Raw genomic sequence first — 22,259 nt, 5'->3', positions numbered from 1 at the left:
TATTAAATTGTAATTTATCACCCAGAAAATTTAGTTAACTTCTAACTTTATGTTGTGAATGTACTGGCTATAAGAAAAGTCACAATTAGTTATTGTTTTTCATCTTTTCAAAGGCCCAATTCCTTCAGCATTTGTACATGCTTCTAGTAAGACTAGTCATTTCAAAATGAAATAGTGGCTGACCTTCAAAGTTGCTTCCTCTAGTAAACTAAAATTTTCACAAGCCTGGCAAGGAAAAAAAAGGAGGAAACTATAAAAATATTAGGAAAAGATATTAAAATAAAGTAATGTTTTATTTATGGTCATAAAGTTTATTCTGAGCTTCCCCCAAGTCATGTTTGAAGTGTACTGCATTCCCTAGAATTGTGCTATTTTTGGAGAAACATTAATATAAGCATTACATAAATGCAGTATGTGACTTCATCGAAGCAACAATTTAGTGGTGAGGTAGAAGATAAAGTAAGCATTTAGAATACCTGATAGAAAGTCTGAGTGCGGGTCTCCCATCTGAGGGAGCTATGGCCATGCCTAGGGGTTCAACTTTGCAGATGGAGTCTAAGGTCAGAGAAGACTGAGGAACGAGCTTGCCTGGCTCAGGGTTGGGTAGAGCACCTCACAAAAGAGAGGATTAGGGAAAGTAATATGAAAATGGTGTAGGAAGCAGACACGTTCAGTTTGGCCAAAGCACAGACCAGAAGGAAGGATGTGTCTCTTCTGAGATGAATGCAGAGGGTCCCAGAAACAGGACTCTCCAGACATTGTAAAGGACTTTCTAGGACTTGGGGGTTCAGCTCAAGATGACACACTGAAAAGGACAATGGAATTTGGGGTTTTAAGAAGCCCATCTGGCCTGCAGTGTGGGGATTAGATGGGACTATGTCATACAGGGGGCAATAAAGGAGACTTGAAGTGTGGGAAACCAGACACCATTTCTGCCTAGCCATGTGAGACGGGAGGAGACTCTGAAATCAAGTCCAGGCTGGGAATCTGAGCGCGGGATTTGAGATACATTTAAGGTAACACAGATAGCATAGCTATGGCAGGGTCATGAGCTGGGTATGTGAAGTAAGGGAAGTCAGAGGAAACTCAGCGTGTGTGGCCTGGACACAGGGAGAGTGAGCTGTACTCCCATGGCAGTGGAGTTCAGGAGCTGTTGAAGGTTTTGTGGAAATTAACATATTTGGCCTTGACTTTCAATTGTTCCACAGGGATTTGGTTATTCATAGAAGAACCGTTTGAGATGTGGGCTTGACTTGGGACATGTCAGCTTGTAGATTATAAGTTAAACAACTGGAATGGGTAAGGGTGGGTCATATTTGTGTAAGGAAGATAGTATCTACTGCTGATATTAGACAGGACAGGGCTTGGGGATTCTATTCTGAAATACTACCCTGTGCATATGTAGTAAGTTCATTGGGCTAGAAGATCCTAATGGAAGCTGGGGAGAAAAGAGGCACAACCTCTGTGCCTCATTTGATAACTGCTTTTGAATATGTAAGTTCCTGCCTTCGGTTTCTACATATATAGAAAAAGGTAAGCTCTTCTTGCCAGTATCCATTGTTCTTCTCTATGATTTCATTACTGAATCTCTGGTGGTTGTGTGTAGGGAGAAACCTCAAAATCCATGCGAACTGATTGTATATTATGTAAAAGCTTATTTGTAAAGATGAACTAAAAGTCCAAACAGTTTCATTAGTGGTTTTGGGATGGCGTGCTGTTGCACAGTTCTTTCTACTCCATTTTCTAATGTTTAGAACAATGAGTGTGCATTTTTAATAGCTCCTGTACTTCCATAGGAAATTGTAATGTAGACTTAATTGTAGTTATTAATGAATTTATGAGCATCATTCCATGCAATTTGGTTCATGACTATAAAAGAGATTATGACAGGTAATTTCAGATGTTGAAATACAGCATCCATTTTTTGTTTTGTTTTTGTTTTGCTGTTTTGAGACAGGGTCTCAATCTAGTCTTGGCTGGCCTAGACTCACTGTGTAGCCAGGGATGAACTTTAGCTCCTGATTCTCCTGTTGTCAGGAGAACCTTCAAAATACTAGAATTAGAGGCACATGCCAACGTACCCATCTCCTGTAGTGATGAGTCCATTCCTGAAAAGTTTCATATTTGCCAATTTACTTGATTAAGCCAATGTGATGACATACAGTGTTGAGTAGCCACACTATTAAATACCTGAAGGCTTTTCTGGCTCCTTTCTGCACTTTTTTCTGTAGATAAATATTACATCATGAATGAGAAGACATCTTCAGTAGTGATAGGCACACAGATTAACAAACAAGTAGTTGTCTCTGCTTATTTGCCTCAAAGATTTTTATTAATATACAGATCTCTGGGATTGTAGTAAAAATAAAAAACCATAAGGGTATAGTTGGTTATCAAAAATCAAAATAATGGTCATATGGGTAGAATATATAAACAAATATCTAGATATAAGATACAATATTTCTATTCAAAACTGTCTTGGAGAGTAGAATTAGGAAAAGGGTGGGCATTAAAGATAGACTTTATTAATGTTTATGCTAATTTGATGAGGAAACATTAGATATTTACTGAGGGTTAAGAGTAGTTTTGAATTTTGGATTCTTTTCAAATTAACTTAAAGAAAATAGTGCCAGCAAACCAAAGAGCTGGGTGTGGTAGCTCCCTCATGAACCCGAGGCAAGAGGATTATTACGAGTTTCAGGCCAGAGTGGATTACACAGTGGGTTCCAGGTTGTCTGGTGAGACCCTGTTACAAGCACACACCCCCATCTAAAACAGCAAAATAACACAGAAAGACTAAAACACAAACCCAAGCGAAGCCAGATGGGTGTCACAGCTGTCATCTGTCCAGCGACATGGGATACACCACCTGCTGACCCCAGGTACACTGCAGGGAGGGCAGGTGCAGTCGGTATGGGGTGTGGGAACGGGTGTGTTGGTACCCTTCTTACTGATGCTTTCAGTATTCAATTGTTCTCTTTAGAGATGGAGAATGTTTCTTAAAGTAGTCTTTCCTCAAATAGATTTGAAAGAGCAATGTTAAGGGTCAAGCATTGAAAATAAAAGGGGTAATGAAGGCAGACTTTTGGAGTGTTTTATTTAGCCAAGTCTAACTTCACTTTTTAATTTTTGCCTATATTGTCATTCATTTGGGACTTTAATTGTAAATATCACGATAATTAGGAAAGTCATTCTGCAGTACGGATACTCACAGTCCTCTCAAGGGAAAAGTAGCATTTCACTGGGAAATATTTAAGCACCAGAATCATCAGTGGGTATAGTTTAAAGGTTTATGATTTTAATTAGCTTATATTAATCATACATAATAATGGGCTTCATTATGATATTTTCATACATATATGATGCATTTTGATCATATTTCCTCCATTATTACCCTCTCTTGTCCTCTCCCTACTCTTTGATACCTTCTCTCTTTCTAAGAAGCCTCTTTTATACTTGCGTGTCTTTTTATTTATTTATTTATTTATTAAAGATTTCTGTCTCTTCCCTGCCACCGCCTCCCATTTCCCTCCCCCTCCCCCAATTAAGTCCCCCCCCCAGCCCGAAAAGCAATCAGGGTTCCCTGTCCTGTGGGAAGTCCAAGGAACCCCCACCTCCATCCAGGTCTAGTAAGTTGAGCATCCAAACTGCCTAGACTCTGAGAACTCAAGAACAATGGCAATGGGTTTCTGATCCTACTGCACGCACTTGCGTGTCTTTTTATGTTTTAGTTTTATTGGCTTCCTTACAGGGGGAGGGCTTATTTACAATTTATAAGAGCATAGGCATTCCAACAGTGTCTGTTCTACTGAAGAAAAATGTCTATCTCTCCTCCAGCAACCATTTACTTCCTATAGGTCACTCAGTGAGGCTGGTGGGACCTCTATGATTGGACACTGACTGTTCTAATCTTCTGTTTGTCTCGTGCAAATAATCACAGCTTTGTGAATCCATGGGTATAGTCGCCATGCCATTTCCAGAAGATAACACTGATCAACACTCTACCCTTCCTTTCAACTCTGACATTCTTCCTTTTTCCTTTTTTTTTTGTGATGTTCACTAAGCTTTGGAGGGGGTTATATAGATGTTCTGTATATAGTTGAGCACCCAACTGTCATGTATGCTCATCACTTTGACCAGTTATGAATCTCTGTAGGTGCCAAGCCCACTGCATGAAGAAGCTTCTCTGACCAAAACTGCAGCAGCACTAACCCACATACATATGCATCCTTAATTTGAAGGCAACTTGGCAGGCACATCATATCCATTTAGGCAAAACAGCAGCAATAGCCTTCTCATTATGATCTACTATCTCTCCAGTCATGGGTTTTTGACCAGGTTTACGGTACCAGATATGGATTCCCTGCTGTGGAGTGGACCTTGAGTCCAGTCAGAATGTGGTTACCCGATTACTGACTTATCACTTTAGAGACAGTAAGCACATCCTACCTGCTTGGTCATCAGCAAGACTGTCGATGACTTTTCTAACCTCACAGCACAGCGCCCTTCAATACCATGGAAACGAGCCAGCATGTGGAGGGGGGGGGGTCAACTCAGTTCTAGCTTAATCTTTGTGTATCCTGTGAACAGATAATGCAGCATCTTCAGCAGCAGTGTTTGGCTCTGGTGGGTATTCAGCAGCAGCGGCTATTGCCTGTATTGATTTTGGGGTCACTGGACCCTCACTGACCAGCATTTTGCAAGGTGGTAGCTCATCCTCAGATCAAAATCCTTTTATCAACCACTGGCGTTTAGGAGCAGCCTAACCCACATATGCTGGTTATCTCCAAGTTTAAGAACTAGTCTTTGAGGTTCTCTTCCCCATCAGACCACTTTACTGTGGCTCTCCTAGGTGGTAACCCTTTGTTCCTCCTCCTTCCAGACCCAGCTGTACATGCATCTGACCAACTACTCCGTAAACAAGCACAACGAGCGGTTTGAACGCAATGAAACCGAAGACAAAGGCAGCAAACGTTCAATCAAGTGGTTTACAGAATTCCTACAAGCCAATCAGCACGATGTTTCTAAGTTCTGGAGTGATATTTCAGTAAGGTTATTCTGTTCTGTAACTGTTACATTCTGTAACTGTACTGTCTTTCATCAGCATGAGATTGAAGTAGCATCCAACCTTTTACTAAAGAACATAGTAGATGAGGTTGAGCAGATGAGTTTTTGTTTGTTTTTTAAGGAAGTTGATTCTGTGGCAGACCTTAGCAAGTAAGAACCTCATTTCTAGGGATAGGTATTCTATCTGGGGACAATAGTCAAGGGCATGAAGATATGAGATAAGGAGAGAAGTACAGGGTTTCACAGATGGTCTGTAGGAGGTTTGCATGAGGGTCCCACTGAAATGCATGCACACACACACACACGTTTGTGCACACACATGTGTAACACAGCATATGTGTGTAATCAGAGGACATTTGTGAGAGTTGATTTTCCCTTTGTGTAAGTTTGAGGATCAAGCTAGGATCATCAGGTTTGCTGACAAAGCACCCTCGTGTGCTGAGCCGTCTTGACAGCCTCATTCAGTTCTTAACAGAGGAGAATAATATGATGGATATAGTCAAATGTATGTATCTGAAAGCCACATCAAACAGGCATAGACTGGATTAAAGTGCTCATTAAGAATAACCAGAGAGGACACTTGGGAACTCTTGTAAGTAGTTGAGGTGAAAGGGTGGCTTATCGTGAACCACAGTGAGAGGGGCAAGGAGGTAGACACTAGGGCTGACGATTGTCTATAATGCCGAAGAGGGTCAAGGATCTCTGTTTTCAGGAAGAGTGGAAGGGAAAAGGGATGTGATATCTGAAATAGAATAGGAAGAAGTTTTTTAATGTATAGAATTTGTTTTGAAGATGAAGGAAAGGAATTTTGCTTGTTTATATATCCATCATTCCCTCCTTCCTTCCCTCCCTCCCATTCATCCACCCATCTATCCCCTTATTCATTCAAATACTCCAAGCCCTTAGATCACTGTCTCTGTGGTACCAAGAAAATATTATACACTTCTGGCATTCTGTTTCTTTCTTCATTGTATTTTTCTCTTCTCTACCAGTATGTTAACTTCCATATGAGTTTGGGTCTTTGAGAGAGTTCCTGCGAAAATGCATACCCTACTGGGCTGCCTTAGTGAGCTGTATGAGTGAAGGGCCAGCCAGAGAGCAATGGTCCCAACCTCCTACCCAGACACTGGCTTTAGACCATACTTCTCACATCCCACTGGGTTAGGAGAAAGTGCTCAAACAAGGCAAAGGGGGTGTGGTATGGAAATTAACTTTTATGTTAGATCCTGAAGTATACTTTCTAGATGTGAGTCCGAAATACTCTTTTAATCAGTGACACATTTCATGATCTTGTCTACAAATGCAATATTTAGTCTGCTAGCTAGAATGCATATAGTGATTATAAATAACCCATTAAATGAGAATATTATTAAATGTTCCAAATTCATTATTACAAACATTAAAGTGTCTGTGTGTATGAAGTTATTTGAACTGATTTATGTTTCTGGGGAGCAGCAGTGAGGTTAGTACCCCTCTCCCCATTTCTCTTCCATGTAATATTGCTTCCACACAGTGAGAAGCCATGAGAGTGAGTCCTGAGAAATGATAGACCAGCAATAGAACAGTAGTTAAGTCGTTAACAATAGTGAAGGTTTATGCTATTCTAGGCACTGTGCTGAAATTGGTGCCTGGGCTCTCAGCCTATCCCTTGGTGATTTACATTCAGGGAAAACAAGACACAGTTCAAGCAGAATGCTTTCCTTGCCTTAATAACAAACAGAAAAGTCAGGCATAAGCCCAGAATTCTGACCAAGGAGTCAAGGTCTTAACCATCTTTCTGGTTATCTATTTTCCGACAGTAGGAGTTAGGAAATCAATGTATGCAAAGGCCTAGCTTTCCCGTATTCCACTGTGGGTTTCCTCATGGGAAAATCTGATAGAGTTCCAAAAAGTTACTTTTATTTTATGTGTATGAATATTTTGCCTGTGTGTATGTGTGTACTGTGTGCCAGATGTCTGTGGAGGTCAGAAGAGGGCATGGGATTCCCCTAGACCTGGAGTTAAATGGCTGTGAGCTGCCTTGTGGGTGCTGGGAACTGAACTCAGTTCCTATGCAACAAGTTCTCTTAACCACTGAGGCAAATCTCCAGTCGTGGTCACCAAGATGTACTCCTTTCTCAGAGGAACCTTCACAGGGTACAAACCAGCACCACGAAATAAAGCATCATGAGCTCTTTCTTCCCAGCCCCTGTTTAACTGGAGGTTCCATCATGCTGTTTGGAAAATGCTGCATCTCTCCCTAGAATTTTTCTTCTCTGTCATTCTTTCTTCTTCTCTAAAGAGCTAGCCTTTGCTCCTTATTTTTTTTTAAATCCTACTTATTGTTTACAAATGTCTTTGAATATCTCCAATGCCAGGCACTATTGTGGGTGCTGGGATGGTGCAAAAAACAAGAAGGGCAAGGGTCTTGTTCACATAGCAAGGGAAACGTGCCACTTGGCTGCATGTTGTAGACAATAGATTGCCTTTTCAAGTTTGGTTGCTTTTCAAGCATGATGGTTGCAGCCCTGTCTGAATATTAATGACCAGGCATAGGAATCAAAGGGAGGATGCACAGGAAGATGGGAAAAAGTGTTGCCCACTAGAGAAATTCAAACAGAGCGTGGCCAGAACGACAGGTGGGGAAGGGCAGAGCTGGAGGAAGTGAGGTAGAGCAGCTCGGACAAAGAGCATCAGCGAATCCACCTAGGATGCTACTTTGTCCCCAGGCCTTTTCTCGGGAAAATACACTCAAATAAGGCACTTTTATATCTCTCATCACAACCTCAATAGGAGTTGGTGGTAAAGACACTGATCGTAGCAGAGCCTCACGTCCTGCATGCGTATCGGATGTGCAGACCTGGTCAGCCCCCAGGAAGTCAAAGCGTCTGCTTCGAAGTCCTAGGGTTCGACATCTTGTTGGACAGAAAGTTAAAGCCATGGCTTCTGGAGGTAAGATATTCTCTAAGAAGTTAAACTTTAAAAAGGAGCCAGCACTATTCTTACCATGTGTTTAGAAACTGAATTTCAAATGTGTACTTGGCACAGGCGTCCCCAGTTCACTGGCTGGAATGAGGCCCGCATGGAGTATGTGGGAAGAACTGAATGAAAACTCTGGGACCAGAACACTTCCCAGGATGAATCAATATGATTTCATATCGCTTCCTCTCATTAGCATCGAGTGAACTGAGGTGTGAGCTGCCTCTGAGCTGCTGGCTGGTTACATGTGTGTTTTCTCAACCTGGTGGCATCCACCTTCCACTTCATGAACTCTAGATATTATATCTCCCCTGGGTGGGCACTGCCTCTGCACACTATCTTTAGTATAACTTTCAGCACTCCATAGGGAGAGGGGCTCACTACTGGCTCGGTGCCCAGTGCTCAACACTGCAACAAACATAAATCCTCCCTTATGGCCATTTGATATTCCCAAAAACAATATCTTTGGATTTGCTGCCTGTCCCCTCTAGTTATTATTATTTTTAGTATAAAATGTCACCTAACATATGGAACAATGTAAAGAATACAAAAGTGACCTCTGTTTAAGATGCTGTCGTATTGTGCAATTACATTTATATTTGTGCTACTCACAAGGCACCTTTAGAATCCTGGTCCAGTGCTCTCCCATCCAGATGTTCTCTCTAGGACCCTGATCTGGAGTCACAGAAAGCACCTGCTTCCCCAGGGCTTCTCATGTACTCGTCTGAACTGTGTTTCCAGGATGAGTTATATTTTAAATAACATGCTACCACAGAAGCTGGAATCAACCACTATCTTTTATTTCAGAGGGGTGTAGGTTAGTGATTTAGATGTCAGAAGTTACATCGTCGTCTCCAGGTTTTTGTAAGCAAACCTGAATATGTGCTATGTGAGACCTCGATTCAAAACGTTTTGAAGGAAAGTACACTTTTCTAACTTGAGTGAGGGAGAGAGGGAGAGCAAGAGAAGAGCAATCATACATCCTGGACAAATAACGTGTATTAGAGATCCAGGAAAAGTAATTTTTCTGCTAGCTGGAATTTGAGTCCAGCTTTGTTCCTAGAAATGGACTTGGCAGAGTTATTTTCTCTGCTTCTGCCATCCTTGGGTGGAGAAGTTCTTGACTGTGTACCACAGATCCTCCGTCTTAGTAAGGCCTGGAGTCCTGGAGATTGGACCCTTGGACCTTGTATTGTTTTCCTCTTGTTGCTGTGTTTTCCTCTGTTCTGTACTGGGCATTTACGCCTGATGGGTGGAGACGTGAAACTGTGCTCATGTTGCATGGGGATGAAATGAGGGAACTGCCGGGAGTAAGAACTTTATGTAAAATGTGAATTAACCTTTGCAAAAAGCGTTTGTTCAGAGGAGCTTTCCATCAGGCTGCTAAATCAGAACTGCCTGAACAGTTGGATTCTGTACACTTTTTTAAAGGGTTCACTATAAACACATTTTTTTTTGTTCTTTGTCTTCTTTATTGTTTCTGACTTACTCAGCTCAGAATCATTAATAAAAATAAAGCTCCGCAGTGTTGCTCTCTGTGGATAGTGAACAGTGCATGTTCAGATTATTGTTCCATGTCCTATTTTGAGAGCATGCTGGTAACACTGCAGATTTCATACACGGTGTTAAATCCTTCTGGCGCCACCACGTGGAATAAAGTGGAGGGTGCCTCTGAGGATGAGAAAGTCTAGCGGCTTAAAATCCAGGCAGCGGTTGGCAGTGGCAAACCTGAAGGAATTCCCAAGCCTTAAGAAGATTCTCAGGAGGGAAAATTGAGCTCAGCCTGTGCCTATTGTTAGGAATGTCTTCCAAGCGGTTGAATCAATGCCTTCTGAGGTGAAAGTTAATGAGTCACTGTTGAGCCAGGTAGAGGAAACCACATTTATATTTTAGGAAGCAATAGAACTCAGCAGGAAGCCCTTAGGTGGTGAAAGGCGGGAATTGACTGTATGTTCCTGTATGCTAAGCAGACACATATGTATGTTCCTGTATGCTAAGCAGACACATATGTATGTTCCTGTATGCTAAGCAGACATGTATGTGCATCTGTCACTATGTCAGAAATATATCTACTATGGGTCTTCCCAGCACTCAAGATAACTTACTTTTTTTTAAGGCTCAGTGATATGGATCGGTAGGTTGGAGTGGCCAGGTAATGCTGGCAGCAAACCCTAAGCCACTAGGGCAGTGGTTCTCAACCTTCTTAATGTTGTGACCTTTTAATACAGTTCTTCATGTTGTGGTGACCCCCACCACCACAAAATTATTTTGTTGCTACTTTATAACTGTAATTTTGCTACTGTTATAGATCTCATCTGTGTTTTCTAATGGTCTTAGGTGACCCTGGTGAAAGGGTCGTTTGGCTCCAAAGGGGTCGTGATGCACTGGTTAAGAAACCGCTGCTGTGATGGAGGAGGTGGTGCTTGGAGATGTTTTTCTGCAGATCTTTGCCATAGGGTGATGGAAAACCAGGCGTGGCAGTGATGATTGGAGCATCTTCCACGTAGAGCTCTGAGACTGATAGCTGGAAATCATCTTCAGTTAGCAAACATGACTGAATCACGCATTGACCTCCCGACATTCAACCAAACTCATTGTTTTCTCCGTAAATTTCAGATTAATCGAGCCCCAAGCTTTGGAACTGATCAGAAAATAGATTATGATGTGAAAAGGGGAGTTCTGCTAAATGCGCTGAAGCTACTGAACATCAGGTAAGCCTTTTCCCCATTTGCTGGGGTCCCCCAAACAAGAGGTGAGCCTTTCCCAACTCACTGGCGCCCCCTACCTTTGGCACTGATAAAGTATTTGCACATGAAACTGGCTTTGCCTCGTGAATCTTTATATTTTTGTGTTTAACATTTAAACCTTCTTCATTCCATTCTGCAAATTCACATTGTTAAAAAACAAACACAAAACCTTTCCATTTCCCTTTTCCCGCTGCCGTCGTTCCCCCATATGGCGCTATGCACCCGCCGCAGCTGCTGTTCATCACAGAAGTTTCTGTGGCGTACACGGTTGGATTGCTCGCGAGGTATGGTAGGAGACCCTCTAGTTTACCATCCTCTCGTTGCGGGGGAAGTTAGGCACCCAGAGTCTCTCAGGAAGCCTTAAACATAGATTTCCTACCTCCGTTAATCTTCCTGCTCTATCTTCTGTGTAGATAGAAAAGAGGCCTTGTTCAATGAGGTGGCTGCCACTGGGGAAGACAGACACAGTGGGAAGAAAGATGCGAGAGGAGACTTGGCAGGGCGGGGAAGGGTGCTGGAAGTGAACATGTCACGGATTCCGGTGTCTGAGATGCTGCCCTGCAGGAAAGGCTTCTGACTCCTTAGGGAAGGCATTTATTAGGGAAGGCAGGAGGACTGCGAGTTTTAAGCCAGTTTGGAACACATACAACACACCTGTTTGATCAAGGAAAAAAAAAAAGAAAAAGATATTTAACTTAACTGCTCTACGGCGCATGCCCAACCTCGATTAGCGGGCCCTGGAGATTAACTGGGGCTTTTATGCCCCTTTTATTTTTATCATCACTCAAGAACTCCCAAAGAATTATGGAATAATCCAAGGAATTTTCTTATTTAAACCATTTTCAAGCATTTAGCAGTGGTCATTGAGATCTTACTTGTGTGGGAAAAACATCATGAAGAAAGGACATGGGCACTGAGGTCTGATTTGACGTTTCCACGCGGCTCCTGCTGCTTGGTGAAAGGTGCTCATGCCTGCAGGCTTTAGTTTTTCAGCTGCTCTTTAGCCTACCCACTGTGTGATTTTAGATGATAGTGCGTATTTTTACATGGTTTTCTATTACAATAGAACCTTGTGTTTAGCTTAAGGCTATCCAGACGATTCGCGAATCAACTGTGGATATTTTCAGTTGTTTCAGAGGGGAGGTTTATCTATAATTTAAGGAGCAAGCCATTCCCAACAATGTGAGTATGGAGCTTCTCCCTTATCTAGCTTCGTGTTCTCCACAGGACATAGCACAGTTCTAATACTTAGTGCACGCGCGTGTCGCACACTTCTCTCTTCAACCACGGAGGTTGCCTTGGCATGTCTGTGTTTTTGTGACTGGTTCTGTGCTATGCATACCATAGCGACTTAGATGGGGAGCAATAGGGGAGTTCTTGCCTCGTATTCAGCATTACGGACTTAACTTTGGTGTGGGTAGGATTGCTCTGTGATTCCAGAATTCTCTGTTTTCCCTGAGACTGCCAGTAGCAGCTTCTCTCTTTCATTACTTGTCTTTCTTCTCAGGAACCCAAACAGGATTTTATTGCTAAATACCAAGGCTAAGCTTCCCCAAACACAACTATATAACTATTATCTTAATTTTCTGTGTTTGCTCCAAGCTGTGATAGCTTGGCTGATTGTCTCATTATTTTCTGTCCCCCGCCGTAACTCACTGGTGGTTTGTTCTGCTTTCTAGTTGAAGTGAATGATTTTCCTTACTTTCTATAATGTACATACAATGTACATACCATATTTTATTATAAAACTCTACATTTTGACCAGAGTTAATCCTTACACCCTGTAATATTTTGGTGGCATTAGCGTGTACTCAGGACATGGTTTATAACTTTGTCTCTTCCTTCGTATTCTGTGATGTTTTTCCTGGGCATGGCTTTCTGATTTGATGTATGCTCCTTGCAGTCTTAAGAGTTCTTCACAGATCTTACTGCAGTAGTCTGCTCATGACATTCCTCTATCTACACGTCCAAGTCCACTTCAAACCTATTTGCTTTTCATCTTGAGGAAACGCAGAAGAGCCTGTAGATCAGGAAGATCCGTCCCAGGGACTGTGACTATAGAAGCTCATGCAGAGGGGACCGAACTACTGCTTGCCCTTAGAAGAATGCAGTGTGATTTCAGTTTCAGACAATGTTTTGAAGCATGAGGCTTGAGATCTTCAGAGGAAACTGTCATATGTGGCCATCTCAGGCCTCATAAGTGGAACAAAAGATAATTATTTCGCCTGTAGCCAGAGAAGACCCGGCTGTGTTGTGCCAAGGTTCTTGGACAGAGTTTTTCTATCCACTGAGAGTCTTCTACTACAGTTATAAAAAACAGAATCCAAAGAAGACATCCCCAGTCCCATGAGCCCCCAGGGCTCAAATGTGTGTGAATTGGATTAGCTCAAATGAAACACTCATTTCCTACTTAGGACAAACTCATGGTCACAGACCTGAGCATTTAATATTCTTCCGCCTGGACATTGGTCCTCTCTGCCTCTCTGACACTTGCAGAGTTCATGGAGCCTGGATCCCTGCAGTCCTCTTTTATCCCTGTTCACTGTCTGCCATTTCCCCCATTGGGTTCTTGCCTCGCTTCTCTTTATGTCAGTTTTACTCATTCCTGTGTGCATGACTCCAGAATCCATGAACCGTGTATATAGGAAGGAACATACAGCTTGAGATGCCTTTTGGTGACCTCGGCCCTCACTGGAGCACAGATCATCCATTTGGCATTATCTCCTGATGGCGAATGCTGATGATTTTTGGCCTAGTCTGTAATTATAACTATGTATTAAATAGCAAGCAAGTGAATGCATAAACAAGTGACTGAATGAATGGATAGCATATCTCCCACTTAGATTCAATATGACCAGAGCTGAGGTGTTTCCCTTCAGTCATGTTTATCTTGAGTTATTTTTCCTCCTGCTTATAATAATGTGTATTTACAGCTCACAGATATTAAATATAAGCACGTAAATTTACATGGAGTTTGCTATTATAACAAATAGGTAGAATTTTCTTATGTACCCTGAAGAGCCACACATTCAAAATGACCAGTGCACTGAGGAACAGAGTGATAGGATTCCCGGTCTCTGTGCTGCCAGTGCATGGCACACATGCGGCAAGGGAGAGAGAGCCCGGAATGGACTCACAGGACAATGTGTGTGGAAAGGAACCAGAGATAGTGATAGTGAAGGGAAGTATCCACAGCTCTCTGCCAGCTAATGGCAAACCACTCGTCAGTTAGTTGAAGCAAGCCTTCACTTCTTCCTTTGATTTAACTCAGTGACTCTTGCCAAATCCATGGCTGCCATGTTGTCTTAGCACTTCTCTGCAAGCGCAGGCCCAGCAGGCCCAAGTGAAGATCAATACTTTCAGTAAAATGAGGTCCAAGTGCTTGGTAGTAATTGGGGTAGGAATATATGATTTTTCCTTTTATGATTGGCAGTTTTCATTTAGTGTGGCCTTTAAGTTCCCCCGTATTGCATCATATGTCAGGAGAGTCTCATGCTTGTCTTCCCGTGATGGGAAACAAGGAGGAAAGAGAGCATGCTGAAGAGCGTGTGAGATGGGGAGAGAGGGTGGAGGCTGGTACTTTATGAGCGGCCAGCTTTCACAGCAGTTTAGTCAGCCCCCACGTCTCAATCAACTCAGACCCAGTTGATGGGGAGAAGTGACCTAGCCTTCCAAGAAACACTTTGATCTGTTCCTGAATGTGGTAGTCTGATGTTAACTCTCCATATGCTCGGTTGGTGTGGTAGTTTGAATGTTATCGGCCCCCATAATCCTGAAGGATTTGCACCATCAGGAATCATGGCATTGTTGGAGGAAGTGTGTCACTGTGGGGGCGGGCTTTGAAGTCTCCACTGCTTAAGCTTTCCTCAGTCTGACAGACAATTCACTTCCTGTGGCCTTCTGATCAAGAGGTAACCACCACCATGCTCCCTGCCATGATGATAATGGACTGAACCTCAGAACTGTAAGTCAGCTGCTCCAGTTAAATGTTTTCCTTTATAAGGGTTGCCATAGTCATGGCGTCTCTTCACAGCAATAGAAACCCTGACGGTTGGGGAGCAAGCTTCTGGCACATGGACCTCTGGGGACAGACACCATACAGCATAGCTTAAGCCTAACTTTTCTTTCTTTTTAATGTCACCATCTTCTCTCTCACGTTATACCTTATATGCTGGTTTACATGGTATCCCATCTCCCATTTTAGCTAGATTATCAGCTCCAAAAAGACAATGGGTCCTGCATCCGTGTTATGTCTTTTGGGGGATATATCTAGTGTATAGAGTAATGAATGTGATTTGAGTTGGAAGGCAAGGGTAGAAGGAGCCTCTTAGTCTGGAAAATTACTTGGGTGGAACTAAGGAAATTTGTTCTTACAACCTACCATAACTAGTACAGGACACAACACATATAAAGCAAAAGTTAGAGAAAGCCCCTGGAGACCCTCAAAATCAGGTGTGTGGAAAGGAGTCAAGAAGTGTGAAACAGAACATCTTAGTCTTAGGTCACTGTGCAGGTACAACTGAAGGGAAAAAAAAAAACCTGTTGATTCAAATGCTAAGTGAAAAGCAGACTTCTGGCCTGTGGTCTGTGAAGTACATGCTAAGAGCCATTAGTGGTATTTTGTGCCTTTATTTGTAGAAATGAAACTGTGACTTTATATTGACAGTATTTCTAAAAACCAAATGTGAAAAGAATATTCTAACGGAAATATCATTATTATCTTACCCATGTTTCCAGGGCTGCACTCGCAGCACTGGTGTGGCCAGACCTGTGAATGAATGCTGTAGCAGAGTCCAGGGCTTTTCACTTGCTAGGTCTGCTGATAAAACCTGCAGATAAGAGTTAGAAAAAGGAAGTGCTGATAAAACCTGCAGATAAGAGTTAGAAAAAGGAAGTGGCTTTGTCTACTGTTCTAGCAGGAGCAGAAGTCCCAAGCTTCTCCCCAAGTTGCTTTTGACAATGTTATTATTTATAAGATGAAGCAAAAGCTGGGCGACAACACCTGTGCAAACCTGGTGGTTTCCTTGGAGACAGTTCCTCCCCTACTCTCCGCAGCACCATATCTGATAGAGACACTCTGATGCTCTGGGCTTCTGCCAGTGGTACTTTACTACTTGGCTGTGTGCTTTTTTTTTTTTTTCTAACCAAAAGGCCACACCACTAAAAAGAAAAATAAAAAATCCCTTCTCCTCGTGTCCCTCTCTCTTTCCCTTTTATTGTTTGGTCTTTATTCTTTCTTCTCTCTTATTTTTCCTTTTCTCTTTAATGCTATGTACAAGTGATCATTCTAGAAAAACTAGGTTATTATTATTATTAGCTATCTCAGGCATTTCATTTCCACTGAACACACCCAGCTGGACTTGTAGTCATCATTGGAACAACGATATTCTTAGCCACCTAGTTGTGAACATCAGAAGTCTGTTTCCCTCCTCACCTTACATCTATCTAGTCTTTCAAAATATTCCTCAGCGTTGACTCACTCCAGTTTCTGTGACCCACACTCTCATACTTCTTGTTTGCTAGGAAGATAGCTTCCATGTCTCAATCTCTCCCTCTCTCTCTCTCTCTCTCTCTCTTTCTCTCTCTCCCTCTCTCTTTCCTACTTGTAAGCCCCTGCGTTCTGTATTCATTGCCAAGGGTGCGACTTCACACAGGCTGATATGACCAGGCCCTTCTAGGGCTCCTGCCTCCTTTGCTGCTTGAAGTTATACCTGAAGTTCTCCAATGAGCAGAAACCCTTAGTGTCAGCTGAGTTTCTTGCATTTACTCAAACCACCAGCCCTACTGGATGACTTTCAATTTTATCAGTGTGTTTTATTGATTTCTCTCAAATTATCCCTTCTGTTTCAACCTTGAACCCCTCGAGCCCTTTAAGCCTCCACGTCGTGAAAGAAGATGAGTGTTTTCTAGCACTCTGTTGTGAGCTGTCACGCTGGCTGTGTTAAGGGAGAGCTTGTTAAAGTCTTGGCCTGACATTTGAATGCAATCTCTAATGAATTCAGTGGAGCACTTTGTGGCTTAAGCAACCCGTTTCCTTCTTCCAACTGGAAACTGAGCAGGTAGCATTGGGTCAGCATCCATGTCAGAGTAATGACAACAGAAGATGTGGAGGTGTGTAAGATTAAGGATGAGGGCTCTGGTTTGTTTGTTTTGTTATTTCTGTGTGGCTAAGGGTAGTGTTTACTTGTCTTTTCAATTTCTCCAGGATTCTACGCTGTTGCAACTGTGGTGGCAAAGACAGACTTAATACTCCTCCACATGGAAGGGATGAGAGAGAAAAGGGGGACCGGGTGGTACTGAGGCAAATAATCCCAGAGCACTACTTCTCGTGTGAAAACGGGAGGGCTGTTGCTAAATGATCACAATTAAGCAAAAAGATAAGAAGGGTGAAGTCAGTTTTGAAATGGTAACAGTTACTAGGATTTCAGGCCTGATTGGAAATGCACTGGAGAGCGGTCAGTATAGCTGAGAGCGTACATAAAGCAAGTTGGTAAATGGAAGAGAGGCACATGTGTTCATACATAGACGCAGTCTTAGAACACATTGAGGATAAAGTTAGTGTTGATTAAGTTGAAGAGATGGGGAGACAGATCCAGCTGTTAATTTACCAAAGACTATAGATGTTCTGTTTTTAGGGTGGAATATGAAACCAGGTCCCTTGGACTCTTCAAGACATATAGGATTTCCTTATTTCTAGTTATTTTCAGAAGCACTACCTTCCAGAGTCCTCTTCCTTGACAGAGGAAGAGAATGTGTGTGAAGATATAAGCTTAATAACTTCGTTCCTGCTTCGGCATGCTCTCCTCAAAGGGACAGCGTTGGAAGTTTTCTACAGTGAAAGCTATGGTCTTGTTCTTCCCATTTCAGGACCAGTGATAAAAGGAAAAACATGGCCAAACAAAAAGCCGAGGCTCAAAAGAGGCTGTACGGTCAGAATTCAATCAGAAGGCTTTCCCCGGGCTCCTCCGACTGGGAACAGCAGAGGCATCAGCTGGAGAGGCGGAAAGAAGAGTTGGTACGGGGCTTGTGGGGCTTGGTGTATTGGTTTATTTTTATTCTGATGACACTATGGTGCATAGTGAACCCCGGATAGGCGAGTGCTCTGCCACCCAGCTACACACACCCCAGCCTGGTGTGAACTTTTTTTTTTTTTAAATATTTATTTATTTATTATATGTATATAGCATTCCTTCCACGTGTGCCTGCAAGCCAGAAGGGGGCGCCAGGTCTCATTATAGATGGCTGTAAGCCACCATGTGGTTGCTCGGAATTGAACTCAGGACCTCTGGAAGAGCAGCCAGTGCTCTTAACCTCTGAGCCATCTCTCCAGCCTGCCTGGTGTGAACTTTTAACAACATTCCCACAGTTTGAGCTGCGTGACTCATCACACTTTATCCATGAATCTGTTCCCTTTTAGAAAGAGAGACTTGTTCAAGTACGAAAGCAGGTCTCGCGAGAAGAACATGAAAACCGACATATGGGGAATTACAGGTAATTCTTGCCGTTTGTTTGTGTGTAGTTGGGTTTTTCTTCGGGCCACTAGTTCACAAGTAATGACACGGAGACTTCTTATTAATTATAAAAGCTTGGCCTATAGCTTAGGCTACTTCCTAATTAGCTCTTATAACCTAGTTAACCCATTTACAGTAATTTTTATTTTAATCATGTGGGCTTACCTCTCTTCCACTTGAACCCCTGTTTTCTCTCTGTGTCTCCTGGCATCTCTTGCACACCTGAATTTCATCTCCTCTTCCTTTCTCGCGGGAAATCCCACCCATACCCCTATTGGCTGTTCAGCTTTTTATCACACCAACCACAGCAATACACCTTCACACGATGGGCATGCAGCCCACGTCCCCGCATTTGCTTTATGTTTTGTTTGTTTGTTTTAGAGATAGAAGAGGTGTCTGAGCAGTGGTTTTTTTCATTACGAGTGCTTTTTTGTTGTTGTTGTTGTTAGCTACAGCGTTTCACTCACTATGTTTCAGGAGAAGAAAGGGGGCTGTAAGTAGACGGTTTAACTGGGGAAGCTTTTGCCAGCAGGCTCTGCTCTGCCAAGGGAGGTTTTTAACCAACTGTTACTGTAGATATTTTAAGAAAGTCAGAATTCGGGTATTCTTGTATTCTTTCTGATAGTTTTTATGCGATTGCTGTACTTCGTTGTAAGCCTAATTGCTTAACAACCAGGCAAAGTAAGATAGTGCTTGAAGTGTTTGGATGGAGGTGGGAGACAAGGGTGTGGGGGTATTCACAGTATTCAATACCCTGGGAAGCAGGGAAAGGTATCCTAATGTTCTTAGAAAGATGTTCCATCCTCCCAGCTGACATTGCCTCCTCAGAATTCAGCAAAGGGTGGTGGAGGGGTGTGGATTTTCCTATCCTTTTGTTAGATGTTCTTTCCTGACATTACCACTTCCACAGTTGCAAAGAGAGGCTAAAATAGTTTTTCCACTCAGCATCTACCCTGTTCTCATTTCCTTGCCCCAAAAGATCATCTAGATGAATATCTGTAATTGCATAGCATCAACACACGCCAGCACCAGGTCCTCAGTACGCTCTCCTCAAACGTACTCAGCACACCCCTGATACCGTCAGCATTATCCCAGGTCCTCAGCACACTCCTCTCCAAGTTCAGTATTTCACCAACTGCCCAAAACCTGTTCTTCAAGCATTCTTTTCAGCCGGACATTATGCTATACCTTGTAGCACTGTGAAACATTCAGTGTATGCCTCTATGTAAATGCTAACTGGTATACCAGATGGATATTTGTGACTCCCCCTTAATCATTCTTGTTTGTTTCTAGCACCTTCTTAGCTTGGAGCAGGGAGGGCAATGGTTCTCTAAACAGCTGATTTTTAACTGTTGAATTGTGTTGGATTCTTTTAAGGGAATGGGTTTCTCTGATTTTCTTTTTGTAGGAGAATTTATCCTCCTGAAGATAAAACACTGCTCGAAAAGTATGAAAGTTTGCTGGCTGTTGCCTTCCAGACCTTCCTGTCAGGACGAGCAGCTTCGTTCCAGCGAGAACTGAACAATCCTCTGAAAAAGATGAGGGTAAGAGGGTGACGGTTTGCATAGAGAGAAAAAAAACAAGTCAAACATTATGTCTTTAGTAAAGAACGGGGCGGGGGAAGGGTAAGGAACGGACTCAGTAGGCAGGATTGCTGTTGTCTAAGCATGACGGCCTGACTCCAAATGCTCAAGTCAAACATTATGTCTTTAGTAAAGAACCGGGGGGGGGGGGGGGGGGAAGGGTAAGGACCGGACTCAGTAGGCAGGATCGCTGTTGTCTAAGCATGACGGCCTAACTCCAAATGCTCTATACCCTGTACAAAGCCAGTTGTCACCACACATGCTTTCAGGAGCAGAGATACGAAGATCCCTCGCCTTGCTGTCTGCCAACCTGGTTCAGGTTCAGGGAGAGACCCTGTCTCAAGAAAATAAGGCAGAGTGATAGAGTAGAGAGCTTCCACTGACTTCTGTATACATAGACACACATGTGTGTTTGCATGCACCCATACAAATACATACATACATGTGAACTCAGATACACATACACACAAACACTTCATACACACATATACACAGACGTACACAGGCATACATATATGCACATACATACATGTACTTATACAAATACACACATTTACACACACACACACACAGATTGGGTGCCACCCTAGCCACACATTTAGAAACAATTTTCTTTGAGGTGGTTACATTTCAGAGAAAACCAAGGAACTTCATAAATAATATACATACCAGGATAAACTTTGAGCAGATAATTCTGATATTGCATTGTAATTTCATTATATTATAATATCTCTTCTAATATAGATTTATGTCTGAAACTGGATAAAGAAATGCATGGCAGTAACCCAATGACTTGGGACACTCTGGTTTAAATTATAGTCAACACTGCAGTAGTTTGTCTTGATGCTACATAGACTTGGCAAATGAGAGCACGTAATTAAACACAGGCATGAGGTCCTAACAATTGGGAAACTGAGGCAGAAGGATTGCTTAGATGGCATATTGAGTTTAAGAGCAGCCTGGGCTACAGAGCAAGGCCCTGTCTCAGAAATCTTTAAAAAATAAAATGCTCCCTCACATCTCTCTTTCATTTTATTTATCTGTTTCATTTCCCCTTATCTCTATTCCTTTTATCTGGAAATTTTCTGTGTCCTGCCCAGTCCCACAGCTGCTTATAAAATAATCACTCAAAGGGTTAATATTAATTATAATTGTTTGGCCATTGGCTCAGGCTTTTTACTAGCTAGCTCTTACTTTTAAATTTACTCATTTCTATTAATCTGTGTATCACCAGATGACCCAGGGCTTATTGGTAATGCTTTGGCATCTTACTCCTCTGGCTACTGTTGATGTCTTTCTTGACCCTGCCCCTCTTCACCTGTCCCTGTGCTTGGATTTCCTGCCCGACTATATTCTGCTGTGCTATGGGCCAAAGCAGCTTTATTCATCAATCAGTAAAAGCAACATATATTCACAGTGTACAGAAAGACATCCCACATTACTTCTGTATCCTTCTCCTTTCTCCTCTTCTCATCTCTCTCATTTTTTTCTTTTCCCTTGTACATTTTCTCTACTTTTCTCCTCCCTCTTTCTTTCTCCCCTTCTTTATCCCTTTATCTTAATGAAAGATCTACTAGTTATATATTGCAGCATAACAAACTTCTGTATTTATTTGCTTCTTATTGTTTGGTCCTGACTGGTAACAGCTGAATGGTTTCTGATCTTTCTTTGGAATGAATTGTGTGTGGGAAGACATGCTTGCCTTTAACTGGGGCTAGCATGCCTAGGTGACCTCACTCACTTGTCTGGGAAGTCACATAAGATGTTGGCACACCTGGGAGCTGGCTGAAGGTCTCTATTTCTGTGTGGGCTCTCTTCATATATCACCCTGATAATGTCTAAAGGTGACAGACTTTACCCAGTAGAAGTTATCCATGGCAGCCTCTGCCAAGATTTGATGGAGGACCCCAAAGTGGAAAGCGACCTCTCTGCTCTCTAGGGAAGAACCTAACCCTATCTGGAGAATTTAGTTTCTTTACTCTTTGTTCATCTGTAGCTTTCTCTTTTAAAATATGCGACTATTAGTTCATCTGGAGTTTTTAGGATGAAAATATTTTTCATTATTATGTTTCTTCTGAACAAAATCTTCCTTGATATTGAGTTTGTAATGATGCTGTCCGTATACTCTGTTGTAGGATCATAGGCCAAGTCTTTTGCATTTTAAGAGCCATCTTTCCTAGACTGGAATACACTTCTATTATGAGCTGTGATTCCTAGTTTTTTTTTTCTTCAGTAAACTTTAAGGGGATATTGAAGTTTAAATCACAGTTATATGAACATAGTTTTGTTAGTGTTCATGCCTGGATCACACAATGAGGTGATTTATTATTCAGTTGTTCAGGTTTGTTCAACTTCCAATGGTGGTGTATAGTCTCATATTTTTTACCTTTGGC

At 42.3% G+C, this 22,259-nt stretch overlaps 1 protein-coding gene across 4 annotated transcripts in view; it reads left to right on the top strand.

Annotated features, from left to right (window-relative positions):
- Ttll7 (tubulin tyrosine ligase like 7) overlaps positions 1-22,259 on the top strand; it is a 120,836-nt gene that overhangs the window by 51,762 nt on the left and 46,815 nt on the right. For 3 of the 4 annotated variants that reach the window (XM_041648006.1, XM_041647937.1, XM_041647996.1), the window contains 6 exons: positions 4,883-5,047; positions 7,840-7,998; positions 10,642-10,736; positions 17,640-17,787; positions 18,190-18,263; positions 19,692-19,827. In XM_041648006.1, the coding sequence (XP_041503940.1) occupies positions 4,883-5,047; positions 7,840-7,998; positions 10,642-10,736; positions 17,640-17,787; positions 18,190-18,263; positions 19,692-19,827 (777 nt within the window). The remainder of the gene's footprint in view (positions 1-4,882; positions 5,048-7,839; positions 7,999-10,641; positions 10,737-17,639; positions 17,788-18,189; positions 18,264-19,691; positions 19,828-22,259) is intronic. The other variant, XM_041648013.1, reaches the window with a different exon arrangement.

The sequence above is a fragment of the Microtus oregoni genome, unplaced genomic scaffold (genome assembly GCF_018167655.1).
Source record: "Microtus oregoni isolate MIOR12 unplaced genomic scaffold, Mior012 000000F_ref0000247, whole genome shotgun sequence".
Taxonomy (NCBI): Eukaryota; Metazoa; Chordata; class Mammalia; order Rodentia; family Cricetidae; genus Microtus; species Microtus oregoni.
Note: the sequence above shows the minus strand (reverse complement) of the source record. Positions and strands in the feature narration are given on the sequence as shown.